Genomic DNA, 22,095 nt, shown 5'->3' on the forward strand with positions numbered 1-22,095 from the left:
TCCCCACAAAAAAAAAAAACAAACAAAAAAGTGAGGTTAAGCTCACTCTGTACTATGCCTGCTATTTAATTTGTCACCAAATAGATGTATACAGGAGTTTTCACAAGGAGAAAGTGTGATGGCTGAACCCATATCCAAGATCAAACCTCAGGAGTGTGAGCCCCAAGGCACACTGTTGTGTGTGCCAAACATCTTACCCTGGCAAAATCAGGTAAGGTGAAGATCAGACATGAAAGGAAAAAGAGAAGTTACCGTATAACAGCCAGAGCACAGGTGGAAGGAGGAAAAGGTGTCCCGTCTTGACAGCATCCATTCTCCTCCCTCAGGTAACAGTCCCTCCATTTCTCTTTGGGGAACCAAACCTTTCCTATCACGGTCCATGGGATTCACGTGATGCTTCCTCCACTTGTAGTTCAAGGGATGACGCATGTGACCCAGGCCAGAGACACTCACTCGGGCCAGGCCAATCAAGAGTCAACAAGGAGCTATTCTTGGCTTCTTACTAGAATAGCTGGGAAAGAGAGGCTCTTTCCTACAACTGCTGAGAAGACAGACTGCTTGTTAACCTGGAGTTGCCAGATCCCATCTTGCCATCACAAAGGGAGCGATTTCTCCTGGCTGTCAGTATCTAAAATCTTCCCTCCTTTAGTAATACAACCTCCTCAGATTTTCACTAGGCACATGGTCACCCATGTAGAGACTACATTTCCCAGGCTGCATTGCACCTTGTGTGGCCATATGACTATGTTCTGACCAATGGGATGTAAGTGGAAGTGATGTGTACACTTCTAGGCTGCGGCCTTAAAAGGAATGGGTATGTCCTCCCCTTGACACTGCATCCCGGCTGGGAGACAGCAAAGGTGGAGCAGACACCTTAGAGCCACAGGTAAGAGATGCACGTGAGCACGGAAGAGCCATCCCACCAGCCCTGTCTTTGGACTGTTATGTCAAAGGGAAATCAAACATCTATTTAGAGCCACTATATTTGGGGATCTCTTTTTAACAGCTTAGCTGTTACCTTAATTAGCATAAGGCCTGGGAGTGAATCTAACAAAGGAAAGTTACTTTCAAACATATGTAAAACTTAAGGCCTGATAACATTTCTTAAGTCCCTTGATACAGCCAGGCCTAAAGACAGAACCACTCCTGGACTTTTCCATTAGCTGAGCGAAAAAGTTCCTTTTTATTGCTTATGCCGATCTGAGTTGGGATTTTTGTTACTTGCACCTGGAAATGTCTTACCCGCTATCACTCACTTGATGGCTCATGGGTTATTGTCACGCCTAATAGTCCCGGGTCCTTTTAAGCAGAAGCTCTTGGAGCCATCCCTGCCCTCCCAATCAATGCCTGTTTCCCTGAGTCCACACCAGCAGAAGCCAAAGCAGCTGTTCTGCCTCCTCACAAAACTTTTAAATTAAGGGCATTCTAGGGACTGACTTCTATAAAGAAAACTCACTATTTCTATGAAGCAGCGTTTCACAAACTTGAACGTGCTTATGAGCCACTGGGAGTCTTGTTAAAATGCAAATTACAATTCAGCAGTCTCAGGCTGGGGTTCGAGGTTCTGTATTTCCAGTAAGCTCCCAGGTGATGCTCATGCTGCTGGTCTGGTGCCCACCTTCTGAGTGGCAAGGTCCTAAAGCAGTGGCCTGCAAACCTGGCTGTGCGTTAGAATCACCACAGCAGCTTAAAAACAAAATACTGATATCTGGGTCCCACCACCAGGGCTCTTATTTAATAGTGCCTGTGCCATCAGAGATGAGAACATTGCTCAGAGTAGTTCTCAAACTCTAGCATGTAATAGAATCACCTGGAGGGCTTTTTTTTTTTTTTTTTTTTGTGAGGAGGTCAGCCCTGTGCTAACATCTGCCAATCCCCCTCTTTTTTTTTGCTGAGGAAGACTGGCCCTGGGCTAACATCCGTGCCCATCTTCCTCCACTTTATATGGGACGCCGCCACAGCATGGCTTGCCAAGCGGTGCGTCGGTGCGCGCCCGGGATCCGAACCAGCGAACCCCGGGCCGCCGCAGCGGAGCGCGCGCACCCAACCGCTTGCGCCACCGGGCCGGCCCCTGGAGGGCTTTTTAAAAGTCAGATTACTGAGCCTCACCCCCAGATTTGATTCAGCTGGTCTGGAATTAGGCCGAGAACCTGCATTTCTAACAAATTCTTAGGTGATGCAGATGCTGCTGATCCATCCACACTTTGAGCACCAGTGACCTAATGCTCGAGTTGATGACTCCAGTAACAGATCTCAATTTCCACTTCTATCTGCAACTTGTATTATATCAATGCTCTGGAACATCTATCAGGGATACAAGGCAGGGGAGGAGATGGAATTCACGTCTACTCCCTTAGTTTCTAGGATTAGTCTATGTGCATGCTTAATACTTCGTAAGACACATTTAACCCTAGTGTTGCCAAAATAATTAACAGGAATGTTTAATTTTGTTCTAGATATTACAGATTTTTGGGTTTAAAAGCCTATGATTCATAGCAAATGGCTCATTTTAACAGCTAGCTCAGAATAATCCTTCTTCCAACTCTATTGTAGGACAGATACATGTTGAGTGGCAGTTTCTAAAGGGTCAGCATTTTAATGTTCTCCTGCAGAGCAACTTTTAAAAGCTTTGAGAACTCTAGAATTCTTAAACAAGGTTTTTTTTCCCTGAGTCAATTAAAGATATCCCCTTTTATTCAAGGGATGGAAAATTGTGTTTCAGAGTTGAGTGAGGGCAAACATGCTCCCAAATTAGATATCTGAACAAAGTCAACTCTGAATAGATTAGATAATGGGCTGCTGCTTTTTTACTTAAGCAAGAACTAAAGGCAACTCAGATGTCTTATTCACAGGACAGCCTAAAGCACTCTCTCTTCCCTACTTCACCGGAAACAGTCGAATTCCATGGAATTAATGCGACTTGAACCAGGTCCAAGTAGCTGAACTGGGAAGTGCAGTTACAATGAGGGCCATCATTAAGACACGTGTGTAGGGCTTATACATGATCAGTAAATTCAGACAAGTCCCAGAATACATTTCCAATCAGTAAAACACAAAATCTCTCTGTTCAAAGCGTGAACTCAGGCAAATCTAATAAGCTGACCAAACATGCTTTTCTGCAACCAGGCCAAGAAGACAAGAGTCCTTTGTTCCACTAAGGAAAGTTTTCGAAAGGAAAGGGAAATGTTTTGATTTTTTTTAAGACATCCTCAGATAAACTTAATTTATACATATATAATCTTTTGTCTGAAGAGCTCTCAAATGTATCATAATCCACCAACATAATTATCAGAAAAGCACAAGCCAGCAAAAAAAAAGATGCTGAAGAGAAGAGTAGAAAAGGAAGAAGCTCGGAGGGAGCGAGCATTTCCCAATTCTACACAGCTCCGACTGGGACGGGCAGCAGATCAGCCCGGTGAAGCCACTGCCTTCCACGGGGCTTGGTGACAAGCAGTAGAGAAGAACATGGTTTAAGAAGACAAAACCTTACCTGCTAGTCTTCCCTGGAAGCTGGAGGGTATCTGGAAGGCATCCAGAGCCGTGGTTCTCAATCCCTCTGGAAGTTCGAATCACCAGGTGGACTTTTACAGAGTGCTGGGCCCCGGCCCCTAGATTCTGGTTTAACTGGTCGTGGGGGGGGGGCCAGGCACAAAGAGCTTTTAAAAGCTCCCCAGGTGAATTTAAAGTGCAAAAGGGGTTGAAAACCACTGATCTAGAACATGCCTTCACTATCCAGGTGCTAGAGAGGCTAAAATGCTTCCTCTTTTCACCAAAACACAAACAGCCACAAAAACAAAAGAGGAAAAAGTTCAGCCTCTCCTCCTGTCTTTCCTCTCTAGTCAGTGGCACCATCATTCTTCTCAGTCTCAGGTTCAAAACCTCAAAAGACATTCCTTTCTTCTTGCATCAGCACATCAAAGGAGCCATCCATGTGAGTCAGTGTCAACAGTGAGACTAGTGCTGTCTCCACACTGCGCCCTCTTCTAAATGCCTGACAGACAGTAACTCATCAGTCCTCCCAGCAACTCCGTGAGGTGGCTACTGTGACTTCTCCTTTTTACAGATGAGAAAACCGAGGCAGAGTGACTAAGTAACCTGCCCAAAGTCATACAGCCAGATACCGGCAGAGCTGGGATTTGAGAGATTCCTATTAATTCTGCCCCTTAATTCTCCCATAAGCAGACTGAAGCTTGTGGAGAAAAGCCATCAAAGTAATATGCTAAATGTTGGTTAAAAAATCAGAATATGGGTGACCTAGACTATTAAGCCAACCAATGCAAATGAAGGGTCTGACACTTCACGAATCAGGGCTACACACATAAGGCTGTATGAAAAAGTGGTTATATATTTAAACACTTTTCACTGCTCTCTTGAAAGACTATAGTATCATATTAGGGCTATTTAAAGCTAGAAAAACTGAGGATCTAACTTCTGCCGGGTCACATAAAACGCAGCGTTGGCAAGTAAAACCGCCTAGCAGTTGTGAGACAATTATAAACAATGTATGGAAAGTGCCTAATATATTTCTAAGTACAAAGTAAGGAGACAAGTGTAGTAATTTTTAATGTTATTGTCTTTTAATAAAATTCATTTCCTAAAAATATCATACCACAGACTTATTCTCTGGAACACTGACTCAAATATATTTATGTTATTACGCTAAGATTTACAAAAGCAGTATTCAGAGAAAAATGTTGGGAGAAAAGATGAACCTATATCCAACACTGGCAAAAACAAGTGAGCAAAAAAGCGCTTCTACCTGGCCCATGAGAGCCTCAGACTCTACTCCCAGAAGGCATTGACATATTTTTAGTATAAAAATCCAAGGAATGCTCTTCTTCCCTCAACCTACGATAGAAGCTTTTTCCCCCCATAAAATGCAGTATTAGTTCATGAGGATTTTGCTTCTAGTTCTGATTCTTATCTCCAGGAAGCTTTCATCTCCCTTTCTGCCTACAAGTCTCCACAATCTTCCTGAGAGTCACAAATCAACTTGATTCAGTCTCCAATCTCTCTGCCTCTTCCAAATCCCGATGCTCTCGAATCTCCTCCCCTAATTAGCCAAAAGGTTCACAGACAACAAAGGAGTTAGCTGGAGCATACTTTTTGCTGGAAATTGAGAAATTATCTAAATATCACTTCAATTATTCATTTTGCACAAGACACATTAACCACATTGGTACAGAGTATATAACACATAACATATGTTCCATTTGGTATTTCGTTTGTTCATCAAATATGTGCCAGAAGTAAGTGTATTAGGTGCTAATCATTAACGTAGGGAATGAGGGAGAAGAGCGAGCCAGAAAGAGAATGTTTTATGTTAGGAAAAAAATACTAACAAATCAGATAGCCTAGGCCCAACGTATAACTCTACCACTTTGTGATTTTGCACAAATCATTTAACCTCTCTAAATGTATTTTCTTTTAAAAGTCAATTCCAGCTCTAAAATCCATTGTTACATACTGAAAAAGCAGAATCCAAAAGAATACAACGAAAATCATCCCAATACTTTTATACCTCTTCCATTTATCAGTTAAGACTATTTGATCTTAACCAAACACATAAGGTCCAGCTCTCACCTTTAAGAACCGAAAGCTCATAGAGTACGGAGAATTAGACTGGATGAAATGTAAAGTTTCTGTCTCCGCTGATATAAACATCAATAGATTATTCAGGTTCTAAACAATTTCTTGCTCTTTGTGTCTTTTGTACATTTTAATACTCAGAAGACTTTCCTTGGAGAGCAGGTGGGGAAAAAGAGAAAAATATGAAATTCAAATGTCTTCAAGTTATCAATAGAATTCTGATTTTTCTCCAATATACTGTGCCACTTCAGGGAAGGTTTTGTTTTTGTTTTTCTGGGAAGCAGTGGCTTCTCTTCTACAAGGGGTTCTTCTTATCCTTCTCAATTGTAGTTCTATGGCAGTTTTGATTGCTAGGTATGTCTAAATAGATTCAGACAAAAACAAACTGATGCATATTTTACATAAAATGCATATGTTAAATATGGGTTCAGCCCATCTTCAATTATCCTAAATAATCAAAAGGTAGATAATAGTTGCTTAAAGGTAGGTATCATGTCATAATTTCTCTTCAACTTGCAACACCAACAAAGAGCTTTGCCTTTGGTTGATGTGCAGTAACACGAATTAAGTATTAACTGACTGACTTACCAAACATAAAATTTCATTCAATAACTAATCAGGACAATCACAAAATCTAATTAAATCTAATATAATCAAATATAATACCACACTTATCTAAATGAGTTCAGAACTAGGATGTAAATGAAGTTAAGATTTTAATTCATTACTAAACCTAACAGATAAATCACTGTTTACAACATAAGATTCTAATATTGATCTTCTTTAAGCATTTTAAAATTATAATCCCAAGTACTATGGTAGATTTTCAATTCTTAACTAAATTTCCAACTTGTATGCAAGTCTATTTTGAGCTTTAGCTGAACGTAATTCAGGAAACAGATGATAGAGGAAAGAAAAAGTATAATTCAGCATCACACCCTGCCTGGTAAAAAAAAAAAACTGGTCATATATTTGTGAAAATACATGTCCCTTGGTGACAAGGGTCAGAATGCAAATGAGAAACAAGAAATATATGCATACATATTTATGCATATATAATACATTCCAGAATCACAAAACTTAAAGCTAGAGGGAAAGAGAACCATACGTGTTTAAAACACCTACTATGGGTCATGGTTTTTGTTACAAGTTTTCAGTCTTTATGAGGCTAATCTTCAAAATAACCAAAAAGCAAAATATTATAATCCCCATTTTTACACTGAAAAAACAAACTCAGAGATGATAAGAAACTTCCCCAAGGACACACAGCTTTTAGGTGGTAATACCAGAAACTGAACCCCAATATACCTGAGTCTGAAACCTTCAAGATTATCTCCTGTCTTATCTTAATTTGGGAGAGCACACAACTGAAACTTGGCAATGCTAGAACTACAACTTCATATGAATTAGAATCTATATATGTTATGACCCATACTTTATTGCGCTGTCACACACCTGTCACCCATGCAACTAGAGACTGTTGCCTAACAACTCAGTAAACAGTGGCCTTTTGGTTCCTAAACACGTCAAACAAATTGAGCCGTTAGCACAGATGTACTAACCCTAATATAGTAAACCTTCAGTTAACCAGAAATTAGAGGTCCTTATATTAACATTTTTATAAACTTTTATCAGATGCTTTCCTGCATCTGTTGAGATGATCATATTGTTATCTCCTTTAAACTGTTAATAACCGCATTGCTTTTTTGATGTTGAAGCATTCCTTGGATAAACCCTACTTGGACTCATCATTATTCTTTTAATAAGCTGCTGTATTCAGTTTGATAATATTCTCTTTAAAATGTTGGCATCTAGGATCATAAGTGAAACTGGCCTGTAGATTTGTTTTTCTGTGTTCTCCTTGTCTGGTTTTGACACAGAGTAATGCTAACTTCCTAAAATGTAAAAGAACAGCCTTCTGTTACTCTCTAAGCCCTGGAAACAATTTTCTGTTCCTTGAAGGATCAGCAGAACTTACTTGTAAAACCATCTAGGTCTAGTGCCATGTGTTTTTTTAATTCAAATTTTTGTTGAGATAATTGTAGATTCACTTGCAGTTGTAAGATATAATACACAGAGATCTCTTGTACCCTTTGCCCGGGTTCCCCCAATGGTAACATTTTATAAAACTATAGTTGTATAAAACTATATCACAAGGATATTGACATTGATAGAATCTACCACTCTTATTCAGATTTCCCCAGTTTTACCTGTACTCATTTGTATTTGTGTGTGTGTGTGTGTACTTAGTTCTACACAATTTTATCACATGAACAGGTTGGTATATACACAGATATGTATATATATAGATTTATTTAATATAATCAAGGTTTTACTATACCTAGTTTTATATCTGATTTTTTTGTCTATTATAAACAATTTCCAAGTTATAAACATTCTTCAAATACATTTTTAATGGCTGTATGATATTTAATGTATAATTGAGAATCTTTTATTTAACCATTCCTCCATTATTGTACACTCAGGTTATTTCTATTTTTTTAAGTATTCTAAGTAAGGCTTCAATAAATAGATTTACCTGGCTATGATTACTTCCTTTGGATAGATCTGTAGAGGCAAAATTACTGGAAAAGATGGGCTTTTTACATCTTAACAATCACGGATTCATCCAGTCCCTGGAAGGAACCTTTCATGGGCCAGAAATAATCAACGACATGTTCTCTCACATCGCCCACATTTAGAGAAAAGCCGAGTCCAAACATATCCCCAATATCTCGACATGGAGCTAGGCCTCCCCAGGCCGGGCGAGAGAACCCTGCTATGAAAGAGCAGGTTCAGTCGCGCCTATCCCAGACCAGCCTCTGGGCTGGAGCTCATCAGATCAGCCCATGTAGTACGCCAAGCCCCCACTCTTCAGGGAGGCAGAAAACCGGGAATCAGAACAACAGTAACTAGCATGTGACATGGAGCGTGGATATGCCACTGTGTTAACAGCTCCCACCTATTCTGTCTCACATAATCCAAACAACCTATTTTAGGATATTCCATTTTACAGGTGAGAAAAGTGAACATGGAGAGGTTAAGAAACTTGCCCAAGTAGGTAGATTCAAACCCAGGCAAGTCTTACCTCCAGTGCCCAGGCTCTGAGCCACTCTACCACACTGCCTGCTCATTTAGATTCTTGCTGATGTCTCCACAGCACTATGGTCTCCACAGCACTTACACCCCTCCAGGGCTACAGAAAGGAACCAAAGGGAATGCACCCGGTAAAAAGGCCCCACTCTGGAAATGGAGGTCCACGCCAGAAACCAAGGAGTCTGAGACCCCTCAGTGACTTATGCCTTAAAGAGCCCTCAAATTACATCAAGTCATGTTGTCTTCCATCCCGAATGAAAGTGATTCCATCCCATCAACTGGTCTTGATGCTACATTGACTTATATTAGGAAAGATACAGGAAAACACTAGACATTAGATCATGAATATTCAGAGCAACGTGTATAATCCCAGCACACGATGAATACTCCGTTCAAGCTAAATGATTACCATCAGCTATTAGAAAATGACTTACTTTCCTGCGATGTGAATGAATTCCTTGCTTCGGTAATAAAATAGTATTTGGCAGGAGCTTAATAATTACTTATTGATTAGGTTAATCTTAACATTTCTCTAATCATACCCTAAGCATATAGAAAAAATAAATATTAAAGACAGAAAGTTCTTCAAGTTCACGCCATCATTTTATAGATGGGAAGCTGAGGTCCCACAGGGATTAAGATAGAAATTACATGTGTGCAAAACCTCACTTTTGCCCTAAATATTGTACAGTTATTTTTACTGTCTTTAATAATAAATCACACAAAAATACATATTTAACTTTTACTCTTTTTGGTAAGAACTTGAAAAAAATAATTTTCCTTTAATAACTGGATATCTTGTTCCATGAGTCATTTTTATCATGAAGCTAAACTCGAGGAACTGCACACACTCCTTAAATATCAGTACTACTTGTATTTAATACCTGTATAATAAGAAAAGAAAATAAACATCAAAATGCTTTGTAAAGGGCACATCTACTGCATCTTTGGGACATTTTTCACAAAACGGATTCAACAGCAGAGGAAAGAACTGTGAAAACGTATCTTATCTTTAATAACATTTTTCTATAGCTTGGAGTTCAAGACCGTGAACTGGCTTTCACATCACCGACTGCACACCAGTTGGCCTCACTCTACTGATATGAAATTCAAGTGGGAAATCTCCAAAGACTTCAAGGCTTCACCCCTTCTCCCAATCCTACCAATTCTTTGAGATACCCAAGAAAAACTGACATTCACAATTCTATTTCAACAGCGTCCTTTCCTATTCAGAGGCAGTCACCCCTCTAGCCTTATTGCTAAAACTAATGCTACCCTAGAAACAGACTTGTCAAAACGCAACAGAGATTTTTATTTATTTTTTTTGTGAAGAAAAAGATCAGCCCTGAGCTACCATCCATGCTAATCTTCCTCTTTTTTTGCTGAGGAAGACCGGCTCTGAGCTAACATCTATTGCCAATCCTCCTCCTTTTTTCTTTCCCCAAAGCCCCAGTAGATAGTTGTATGTCACAGCTGCACCTCCTTCTAGTTGCTGTACGTGGGACGCGGCCTCAGCATGGCCGGACAAGCGGTGCGTCGGTGTGCGCCCGGGATCCGAACCCGGGCCGCCAGCAGTGGAGGGCACGCACTTAACCGCTAGTGGAGCGCGCGCACTTAACCGCTAAGCCACGGGGCCGGCCCGCAACAGAGATTTTTAATAGTAGGACCTGAAGCTCAAATTGCTAAAAAGAGAAATTTCATGTATTTCTACCCTTAAAAAATAAAAATACTCCCTTTCTCTGCCACCAGCTCCCTGACATTCCCTCCCCATCCCCGCCACCTCATTCTAGATGACCAGCGGCACTCCAGGATGCGATGCCTATGTAACTCGCTCCTCCCAACTACTGGAATCTCAACCCAGCTAAAGCAAATGGGGGGGAAGAAGGAATGGACGCTGATGATGTTCGGGACTTGACTTCAATGTCTTGATTATTCTTCACACCCACACTACAATGTTCCTGAAACTGAGGTCTAGACAGTCAACACTGGCAAACTAGCCCAGGTCCACCCCCGGGGCTAATGGATTCAGTGACCCCAGACCAGGCCAGAACGAAAGTGACCTTCAGCAGGACTAACCGACCCCAATTGCCCAGGCCACGGGCACCTGCACTTAAATACGGAGCATCAACAGGTGTTTACCGCAGGGGTCAAAGGTGCAGAAACAAGGGCCCTCCGCTCAGATAGTGCCAATCTCTAGAATGTCAGAGGGCTAAGGGGCCTTTAGAACATTATATACAACTCCCTTGTGTCATAGCCAAGAAAACAGAGGCCCAGAAAGGAAAGGAAGAAAAAAAACACTTAGTACTTTCTGTGCCTCAAGTACCATTCCTATTCTCCCTCATTTTACCCTCACAACAGTCATGTTATAACGGCATTCTTAGATTCAATTCATATGACATACACATATGTATTTTTTTAAGTGACTCAGAGTTTTAGTATCTTGTCCAAGTCCTAACATTGAGTAAGTGGCCAAGTACTAGAATCTGAAACCAGACTTATCCACCTCCCACGCCCAAGCCTTGTGCACTCTACCCTGGTCCCCAGGGTCACATAGCTTCTTACTGTTGGGAGCCCCAGGACTAATATAAAGTAGCACATAATAAGGGGTAAAGTGTGTGACCTAGACCAGTGGTCCCCAAATGTGGCTAATTCATTAGAATCATGTGGGATGCTTCATACAAATACAGATCGCCCTGAGAGGAGGCCCTGAAATCTGTATTTTTACATACTTCCAGTGATTCTGATCATCAGTCTGCTTACTATTTACAGAAAGATAAAAACAAGGACTTGATCAGTCATGAAAGCTCTCAAGCTGGGATTTGAATCAACAGAATTTAAAAGGAGAAACACTGAAGAGGTGCAGAAGTGTTCATGGCAGTGAGACCAGTGGGCCAGGGCCAGGAGACAAGATGGAGACCGAGCAAGGCAGGATAAGGGGGAAGGAGCAATACTGTGGAGCATCTTATAAATCTGGCAGAGATATTTAGATTCCACACCACAATAACAAGGAAACATGGAGGTTTCTGGACCATGGGCAACACGATCAAAGTGGTACAGGATAAACCAAACAGTAGATGAGCATCTGGGCCAGGTAGGGCAACTCAAGGCTAGTGACATAGAGGCACGAGCTGGCAAGACCCCAAGAAAGAAAAGACTGAAGGGGAAAGCTATCCGGATCACTAGAATACGAGCTCCAAGAAGACAGAGGAGTGGCCTGATTTCTCACCCCTTTATCCTGAGCACTTAGTAGACGCTGAATAAACATCTGTGGAATGAACAACATGTAGGTGGATTTAAAGGCCAAATGGAAGTCAACAAAGACGAATGAGTCAAGGACTTCTTCAAGATTCAAATCCGAAAGACTAGAATTAAGACAATGGTACCGGCACAGTTGACTTAAAAAGGTAAATAAAAGTAGCCTGTTTTCAGCAAAGGCTCTGCCTCATTACTTTTTGTTTTTCTTTAAAACTTTATTCTGGCTTCTGGTCCATGAAAGAATTAGGTGATTTTGAGATACTAGAATATACTGTCAACAGTGTGAAAAAGAAAATGGTAGGCAATGGGGCCGCCCCATGGCGTAGTGGCTGGGTTCGGCACTCTGCTTCGGTGGCCCATGTTCGCAGGTTTGGATCCCGGGCGCCGACCTATACCACTCCTCAGCCACACTGTGGTGGCGACCCCCATACAAAATGGAGGAAGACTGACACAGATGTTATCTCAGGGCTAATCTTCCTCAAGCAAAAAAAGAGGAGGATTAGCAATGGATGTTAGCTCAGGGCCAATCTTCCTCAGAAAAAAAAAAAAAAAGATGGGCAAGATCTCTCAGTTTGACTTTTGGCAATGGAGGAGAGACAATCTCATGAGAACCTAAACTCATGACAATCGTCACACGACCTTCTGATTACTGCCAGCTGACATGCCAATAGCACAGTGGCTTGACCGGACTCCCTATAAACCTTAATGACAGAGCTGGCCAGACTGTGTGGTTGGGTCAGCCTCAAGGCTTTGTCAACCTGAGAAGACTCCAGGCTACCTGCAGCCGGCCAGTCAGGTCTCTGGGGGCTTCTGGAGACTTGAGAACTAGTGCTGCCCAGGAAAAAACTAGGTGATCTTTTGAAACCCTTTCCAAACTAATAATTATTCAAGGTGCCATGTGAGTAATCATGTTACACAGCCCTTCAAATGGTGAGCACCATCAAAACTAGATGTCCCAGGTCCCAGAAGTAGGTGTTGCAGAGCAGACTCAAATTCTTTCTAGGATACCCATCTTCTGTGAGCGTGATCTTTCCTGCTTAAATGACATCTACCTACGGCTAATACCCAACTAACAAAGAACCCTTGTTTCTATAAAATTCCCTAGCAAAAGTAATTTGTTTCATTACTAGACCAGCCAAAACACATTTTTTAAAGAACTGCAAAAGGTTATATGTTTCCAATTTTATTTTTCCTTCTAATGCAAACTTTCCAAAGCCTCCCTTTCATAACACACTGAGAGGTAATGCATGGGTCCAAATGACTGACAGTTTCTTTTAATTTACACACATCTAAGCATGTGTATAATAAAATGCCACTAGTTCAAAATGCTTCCTTTTCTTAAACACATTTCCTGTTCAGATTATGCATTTACAGCAGTCTGCAATATATTATTTCTAAAGATAAACAGTCATGTAAAAAATGGAGAGAAAAAAGCAGCATGTCACTACCGCCACACTCAGTCACTCCTTCCCCTTGCATGGCCTCCCGGCAGTGAAAGTCCTAACCTGCTGGTGGAAAGTATGACTGCATCACCACGAACAGGCTTTCCCGGCTCTCTAGAGCCCATAAAGGAAGGGCCACGGGTTCCTTTTCACAGATAGCTTTGAGCCTTAGTTCCTGAGAACCTTTTTTTTTCCTGGAGCTTAGTATAAAACTCAAGAATTCACTGACTGGAGACATTTTTCCTTTCTTCCTTTTAAAAAGAGGCTTTAAACTCAGACAATCACTATTTCTGACTCCCAGGAAACAGTTGCAGTTTTCAAATTAAAATGTGAAGTACTGGAAATAATGTACTATAATGGCTAAATGTTGAAAAATTAAGTCTTTCAACTTTGCATAAATTTATGCTGCTATACATGAAACAGAGACTGAAAAGTAACTTAAATGGACTATTAGACATCCTGGGCTTTGAAACAGCTTCTATTGAGAAAGACTGACTCATTGCTTAACAAAGACTCTGCTGGAGTCTCCAAGTTGACATTTTAAAAATATCTAATCACCTTTTTGGATGATATTCCAATTACTGAAAACAGTATCTACCACAGTGAAGCAGCTCACTGGGGGAAACAGCCAATTTTGGTTGGAAATGAGAAATATTAAAGCCCTCAAGACACTGAGTTCAGAGGAAAGGTGTCCCGGGGAGGACAGGTACAATTCAGCCAAAAAGCTTCCTTAAGGAGCGCTGTCGGATTTCCACAAAAACCCAAAGAGGCAGAAGATAGAGATACGCTTTCTCTAGCATCCCCAAACAGTAATATTTCTCAGCAAATCCCTGAACAGGACTCAGCAAAAGGACCTCCTGTACAGCTTTTTTAGGCAGGCTTCTCTTCAAAACCTTGAGATGGAGTTCTCCCTTTGCCCTGCTTTACAACAAGATGAGCAATAATGTTTTTCTGAAATAAACAGAGTCATCTCCCCCTTTTTTTGTACAACGAGCCAAAGTTCATAACTGACTGGGAGATTACCAATCCCAACGGATTATATGATCATTTGCCGAGGAGAAATACCGATAAGGCTCGGAGTTCTGTTTTACAGCCTAAGCACCCAAATACTCATCTACTCTGTCCAGTTTACAATTCTGCGTGCTCTCCAATCGCGGGTAACGTTTGGGGATGTGCCGGCACACAGAGGCTCCCACACTGATGAAAATACCCATCTGCTGCTCAGTGCCAAAGAGGTTTCCCAATCCTAAATTGCATCAACTCAAAAAATAAAGGGAGAAGGGAGAAAGGCGAGGTGGAAAATTTCACAAAACCACCTCTAAGGTGACATGACGTGTCTTCAATGAGATAGTTCAGTTATTTAGAAATGGAGACGTTATCAGGCGGCCAAGGGAGGAGATATGGGGAACGAGGAGGGACAGAAACAGCTGCCCTTCATAACCGGGGCCCCAGACGGCACTGAGGCTGCGAGCTGACCAGTGAGGGGCTTCCACCCAGCCGGACAAAGCTCGGGGTGCCCAGATAGGGGCCGCCACCGACAAGGGGAAGCCCAGGAGGCAGTTCCCTTCAGAGGGCGCTCATTGGGCGATGCAGGGAAACACGCTCCAAACAGGACCCAAAGGAGGAGAAACCAAGTTCCCACAGCCCGGGCCGCGGAGGAAGGCTGGGTGCCGGCGGCCGGCCGCCGCCGGAGAAGAGACTCCTCCGGGCCTCGGGTGCACTCCCGCCTGGGCCCGCGAGGGCGAGCGTGGCGGGCTGGAAGCCTCGGTCCCCGAGCGGCCAGGCGACCCGAGGCCGAGCGCAGTGTCACACGCACCCCGCCTCGCCCCGCATGCTGCACTCCAGAGCAATCCGTAGTAAAATGTCCTCCTGCCCCTAAGGGCCCGCGGCCGCCCTCCGCGCCTCCAGGAGGAGGGGGTCGCCGTAGCGCTGGGATTCCAGCGGCCGGCGCCCCAGCATTTTCCGTCGCGTTCCGCGCACCCCCCGCGGGACCGCGGACTGCGCCTCGGCGAGTAGCGTTTCCACGTAGTGTCTGCTACCTCGCCCCAGCCACGGGGAACATCAAACAAAAGAACTTTTGCAAACTTTCCTCTCCGGACACTCTCGGGTTTCTTAAATCTGGGCCCCATCTCCCCAGCACTTGCATTCAATCCATTATAAGCTGGCGTGGGGGAATGGTGTGCGGAGGGAGGGACCCCCAAGTTTCCAGGTTGCTCCTGGGTCTTAGGGAGCGCGCAGGGTGCACCCGTTTCCTCGAAGGCCCTACCCGGGCTCCCGTCTCCGGCCACCGTTTCCCTCGGTCCTTCCCGGGCCAGGCAACAAGACCCTTCCGAGGGTGAAGAAGTTGGGAGTGACTTCAGGGGCCTCTGCGGTTAGACAAAACGGCGATTCTCGCGCCCTCATCCCCGGGGACTTCGGGGCAACTCCAGCGAGCGGCGCTTTTCTGCGGGAAGGGAAGGGGAAAAGGGGTGGAAGAGCGAGTGCGTTTGTCCCAGCAGATCCCGGGGGCCGAGCGCCGCGTCTGGGGGTGGGGAGGTGGACTCCCCCAGGTGGCGCTCCCTGATTCCCCAAGGGCGCTGCAGACTCCGCTCGGCCTCGAGCACCCTAAACGGCGCGCGTGTCCCCTGCCTGGCTCACTCACCGACTCCGCCGACACGCAGGCCATCAAGCCCAAGGTGAACAGGATCCAAGCGCGCCGCATATTCCCCGGGGACCGGCTGCTCCCAGCCGACGCTTGCAACCAGGGCGAAACGAAGCCTCTTGCCCAGCGCCAGGCGCAGCCGCGCAGAGAAATCCGGACCACACCAGCTGCAGCGACCGCAGCTCGGGCTCGGGGGTTCGAGCTCCGGACTCGGGGCGCTCGCTTGCTCCTCCTGCGCCTGCTCCCGCCGCCCGCGGCTGCGCCCCGGAACGCGGCTCCTTCTCACTTGTTGGTTTCTGCACTCCCGACGCTGAGGTGTCGCTCCCGGGCGGCTGCTCTCTGGAGCTCTTCTTGCTCGTGTTTTACTCCTCCGCGGACTCCTTCCCTGTGTCGCGGCTCAGTTTCTGATTTTGAGGAATAAATTAGATGGCTTGGAATGTAGCTGCAGATGAAGTTTGGGGGCAGAGCGGTGGGGGCGCGCAGTCCGCGCGGCTGGAGCTCCCGGAGTATCTGGAGGGAAGCGCGTCCGAGCGGGGCTAGTGGCTCAGCGGCTGCGCCCCTCCTCCTCTCGCGCGGCCGCCTCCCTCCCCGGGTCCTCCTCCTCCTCCTCCTCCTCTTCTCCTCCCGCTCCCTCCCTCCCTCCGTAGCCTGCTTCTCCGAGCTCCTCCGGGCGTCTGGGGGAGAGGAGGCGGCAGTGTGACTCCCAGCTAAACCTGGGAGAAATTCCTACAGGATTACGCCCCGATTGGCAGCTCCGGGGACCAGTGGGCGCCGGCGGCTCTGCGCTGTGGCCGCTCTAGGTCTGCTCGTCCGCAATCAATGCTCCGGGGCTCCAGGCGCCTTCATTTTCTCGCTCCGTTTTTCCCTTCCTCCTCTCCCCACTTTTCCTCTCTCCTCCTCCGTGCTCTTTTCTTCTCTATTCTCTTCTCTTCACTTTCACTTTCTGGAGAAAGATCGTTGAAGCAACGAGAGACATAATTAGCTGCATATTTGCCTGCGAGAATTAGACCAGTAGAAAGAAACTGCTTTGAGAGTTGGAGAAAAACACACAAAGTTTACGGATGCCTTCAAGCAATGTATTCATAAATCGCCAGTTGATGAAAACTGTATTTTAAAAGAGAAGACAATAAATGTAATAAACGTGTATTAAGAGTATTTCCCACCCTCCCAAAAAGGGGAAGTGGAGGAAAACCCCCGTAAACCCAAAATACAACACTTTCAAAGCTCATAGTTTCATTAAGAGCTTAAATACCATTTCTGCCTCACACACAGTTTAAGCCCCTAAGGCATTTTATAGGCTCCATTTCAGCATAGAGGTGTTAACATTCGGAAGCTACAAATAGGGCAATTTGGTGATAAATTGGATAGAGACCCAGAATAATAACAGATTTAAGAGAACTTCAAAGAAAAGAGGAATAAAGTGATTTCTAATTTGAAGAAAATAATGAGCATGTATTTCCTGAATGGAAGTAATTGATATGGAATATTTTGTTATGAAATTTTTTTTTCAATTCTGTGTCTATGGTATACTACAGCTGATGACAAATGCATATTCCCTTCCAGTTTCTAACACTGTTTTTCTCTCTGACTTATGGAGTAAATGAGTTACGGAGCCATTCTGCTCCTAGAATGCCTACTGCAGGAGACCAGGGACCTTTCTGTCTTGTTCACCACTGTGTATTCTCATTCCTGGTATGTAAAGACACACAATAGTTCTTGAGTAAATTTTGATCCAAAACTTAATCTCTACTGCATAAGAGCCGTGAGCCCTTTAACATACATAGATGTAGATATGTAGATAATACACCATGGTAATTTTTGAACTTAGTATTAGAATAAAATACAGTAATACTCTAAGTGAGAATAACAATGTCTTAGTAACCTTTCACTATAATAAATCTCAAAGAAAGACATTTTAGAGAACTGGAGAGTTACAACTCAAAGTCGGAGACATCCAGCTCTTTGCTTTTGAGTGCCAACTACAAGCTCTCTTTGGGCAAATCTAAGGCACTGGCAGCCAAAAAGATAATGTGGAGAAATAGAAGAGAGAGCAGAGGAGGAAGAAAAGAAGAAAAAGATCAGGAGGCTGGAAGTTGTATCATCTGATGCTTCCAATTCCACAGAAACTGAGCTGGCACCTGTGGGTCTATGTGGGTCCAGCTTGGTTTTTGGAAGAATGAACTATGGCCGTATTTTTAAGATGGATTCTCTGGGGGTTGAAGAATTTCATGAGATGGGGGGACTTATGAAAAGAGGTTCCAAAAAAATGAGCAATGTGAGAGAAATGCAAAGAGCCATAAAATGTCACCTCTACCCTCAAAAGAGACCTCTAGTCTGCTCTCCAGCCTTCAGGCAAGGCCACAGCCCTTTTTTCCCCAACACTTAAGAATCCATCAAATAAATTAGAATTCCAGCAAAAGGGGAAAATGCACTCATTCGCTGGCTCTCACAGATATTGCTGTTATTGGAGCATCTGCCTAACAAGAAGTATGGTGGCTGCTCTCTGGTTCAGCTGGGGCAAACAGTGATAAAAATGAATAAGCAGATGCAGGTGTTGAAGGAATGTATCTGTCCGTGCCCTTGAAGACATACCGCAAGGCTCTCGGCGGTTATGAGTCTCACAGTGACTTGTTTTTTATAAACGGTCATGCAGCATTGAGGGTATATGTGACAAGGGAATGGTACCATTTTGAGAATCACACAATATCGGGTATATGATAACAAATAAATATTCAAGATCTTACGATCAAGTGCATTAACAGGTGTAGCCAAAAGGATAGTCTGAAGGTATAAAAAGCACTAATAGTGAAAGCACCTACACAAGAGCTAGCTACACAAAAGCTGCCTATGCTGAGTGGGGGTGAGGGTAGGGGCCAGGGGCTGTCTGCTGGTGTGAGGAACATGTCTAAACTTGGAAATGACGGAGGTCTGTGTCTTAGTCACTTTGGGCTGCTGTAAGAAAAATATCATAGACTGAGTGGCTTATAAACAACAAAAATTTATTTCTCACTGGGAAGTCCAAGATGAAGGTGCCAGCAGATTCGATGTCCAGTGAGAGCCGGCTTCCTAGTTCATAGATGACTGTCTTTTCTCTGTGTCCTCACGTAGTGGAAGGGGTGAGGGAGGTCTCTGGAGCCTCTTTTATAAGGGCACTAGTCCCCTAAATGAGGACTCTGCTCTCCTGACCTAAGCACCTCTCAAAGGCCCCATCTTCACCTTGGAGATTAGGATTTCAACATATGTATTTTGGAGGGGACACAAACATTCAGTCTATAGCAGCCTATTTGTGTGTGTTGCTAATGGGGATTTTGTTTTTTTATCTGAGGACTAAAATTCAGTAGAATTTTGTGGAGTATATCTAATATATTAAGTATAGCATGCTACTAGAGCTAAAGGCTACTCCCTAATACATATGTGATGTCATGTCCTCCATTTAAGGGCTGTGCTTTGAGAGACACAGCAAATAAAATAGCAAAACCAATCACTTCCCAAATAGCTTCACTGATTGCTAAAAGAATAAACACCGTACCTCAAGAACCTCAGGAGAAAATATAAAAAGTGAACAATATGGAGACTGAGCTGCAGAAATGTAAAAAACAGGAATTAAAGGGAACCAGATGAAATGATAGAAATGAAAGCTACTAGCGACATATTTTTTTTTTTTTAAAGATTTTATTTATTCAGTTTTTTCCCCCCAAAGCCCCAGTAGATAGTTGTATGTCACAGGTTCACATCCTTCTAGTTGCTGTACGTGGGACTCGGCCTCACGTTGGACGGAGAAGCGGTGCCTCGGGGCGCTCCCGGGATCCGAACCCGGGCCGCCAGCATCAGAGCGCGCACACTCAACCGCCAAGCCACGGAGCCGGCCCTTCGACATATTTTTTAACCTAAGCTGACACATTGAACTCTGTCATTATGACATCTAATGATATCACATTATAACTGTGGACAAGCAGGTGCCGTGTCCCAAGGTGAGCTGTCAGAGTGGGAAACGTCAAAGGGAGGAAGATGCCACTTTGTTGTTCTCGGTTGTTCTTCCACTCGCCCTTCCTTGGACTGTTATCAGGAGTCTAGGCTAGAAATCCATTTGGTAGGATCAGCCCTGACTAAATTCACTTGAAAGATGATAGAACCGGAGAATAAGAGGAAATCCAGCCAGCCAACTATTAATTACCCATGCTAATAATGGCAAGTGAGCTGAAGCCATGACGGAAATCTACAGGCAATTCAAAAAATCTCTTCTTAGCTTCAGTCTTTCCACTGTTCTCTCCATTTGCCTCTGTCAACCCTCTGCCAGGGAAGTTGGCTAATTTGAGTTTCATGATTTGATTCGGTGCTAATGTTGAACAAAATTGTCACATTTTGGGGAGCAGGACACAGGCAGGAAAGTCAAAGAATTGTATAATACATAAGTTATCCCCTGAATAAAACAGTAGGCAAAACACTCTTGTCTGTTTCCCTAACAGAGTGGTATGGTTCTTGAAAGACTGGTAAAACTGGACATTTTTTCATTCAATAAGCATATATGGATCACTTGCCATGTGCCAGGTACTCACTGGGTAAGCACATGAATTTTCTTGAAAGGTGTTAGAGTTAACACGTTTTAAAATTGAGTTGTCCTCAAATCACAAAGTCTATGAAGGCACAAAAGCTGCCTATGCTGAGTGGGGGTGAGGGTAGGGGCCAGGGGCTGTCTGCTGCATGACAAATTTCATCCTAAAATCAGATATGAAATTTTAAAGAAAACATTGTTTATAGAATTATATCATTCTTAGGCATCAAAGAACATTTTCCTAAGAGCCATACTTGGATATATGAATTTAGAAAGGTTCCATAAAGGTATCTTCGAAGTATTTGCATTGCATTTGTATATATCCAGTTGGACAGGAAAATCTAATCTTGGCTGATTTTATGTAAAATGGTACTACTCTTGTTAGTACACTCTGTAGACTATTACTTTAATGGCAGCCAGCCCTACCTCATTCACTGTTATTAGAGTTCCATCCTCTCTAGGATGGAACCCTACATACTATACGCTAGAAGGGGAGCCCTATATACTATATACTAAATGATCCCATACCTCCTTGCTCACAGTTATGGATGGATGTGGGGGGAGGCAATTTATTAGTGGGCCAGTAGCCAATCATATTCACCCTGTAGATCATTTACATCATGGAATTCAGAGTCTAACTCGATTGTACATTGACCTGGGAGTCATCCAAAACTAGCGAGGGGTCCTTGTGTGCTGAAATAGAAAAGGCTGATCTACAGTGGAAAGAATAAAGCAGGTCAACAGACAGAAGCAGAAATGGAGGACACGTGGCTCCAGAAGCATGTCAGTTCCTGACTTTTTTTTTCAGTTCCTTTCCTAGCCTCTTTTGAGACCCCAATCAGCTTTATTTCTTTAAGATCTGTGAGATACTCTGGTATTCTTAAAGTAAATTCCTCATTTTTTTTAGCTAGTTTAAGAAGGCTTCTGTTCCTGGTAAACAAATGATCCCAGACAAAGACAGAGATGAAAACGAGGCAGAGTTTTGACTACCTTATCTTCACTCTGAATAGAATGGAATTCTTGCTGTGTAGTGCTTTAGAAGGCATGTATGGATAAAGAACAGTCTTAATGAAGACAAACTACTATAAAACTAATTCAGATTTTAAGAACAAAATTTAAAGAAAATGATGTTTAAATTATTGAGTTACCTTGGGGGAAATATTTTCCATAATCAGTAGAGTTAGATATCTTAAAAACTCTAAAAGCAGAATAGAATACATACGTATTTCTCTGAATAGAATAGTATTAATACTGGGATCACCTATAGGTTAATGCTGGAAATTGCTTCATTGAACATTTTTCTAAAAGATCTAGAAGGCAAAGTGCACAAACATCTGGGTGTGAAAATGCTACTAAATTCTTTCAGGTGGTGAAATGTGAAACAGGTAGCATGGTCCTGCTTGGGTGAGTTGTTAAGTAATGCAGTACATTAAGGTGACACAATGCGGCATCTTACACCTGCTGTTGGGGAGGCTGTGCATTACAGTGGCTATATAGCTCAGGCTTCGGCAGCAGGCAGA

At 43.4% G+C, this 22,095-nt stretch overlaps 1 protein-coding gene across 1 annotated transcript in view; it reads right to left on the reverse strand.

Moving 5' to 3' along the window:
- SDC2 (syndecan 2) overlaps positions 1 to 16,594 on the reverse strand; it is a 104,412-nt gene extending 87,818 nt beyond the window's left edge. The window contains exon 1 of the mRNA XM_004431188.3: positions 16,024 to 16,594. Coding sequence (XP_004431245.1) covers positions 16,024 to 16,083 — 60 coding nt within the window. The 5' untranslated portion in view covers positions 16,084 to 16,594. The remainder of the gene's footprint in view (positions 1 to 16,023) is intronic.
- Between the last annotated feature and the right edge of the window lie 5,501 nt (positions 16,595 to 22,095).

Source organism: Ceratotherium simum, chromosome 23 (assembly GCF_057802395.1).
Source record: "Ceratotherium simum simum isolate JZ-2026a chromosome 23, ASM5780239v1, whole genome shotgun sequence".
In the NCBI taxonomy this organism is placed as follows: Eukaryota; Metazoa; Chordata; class Mammalia; order Perissodactyla; family Rhinocerotidae; genus Ceratotherium; species Ceratotherium simum.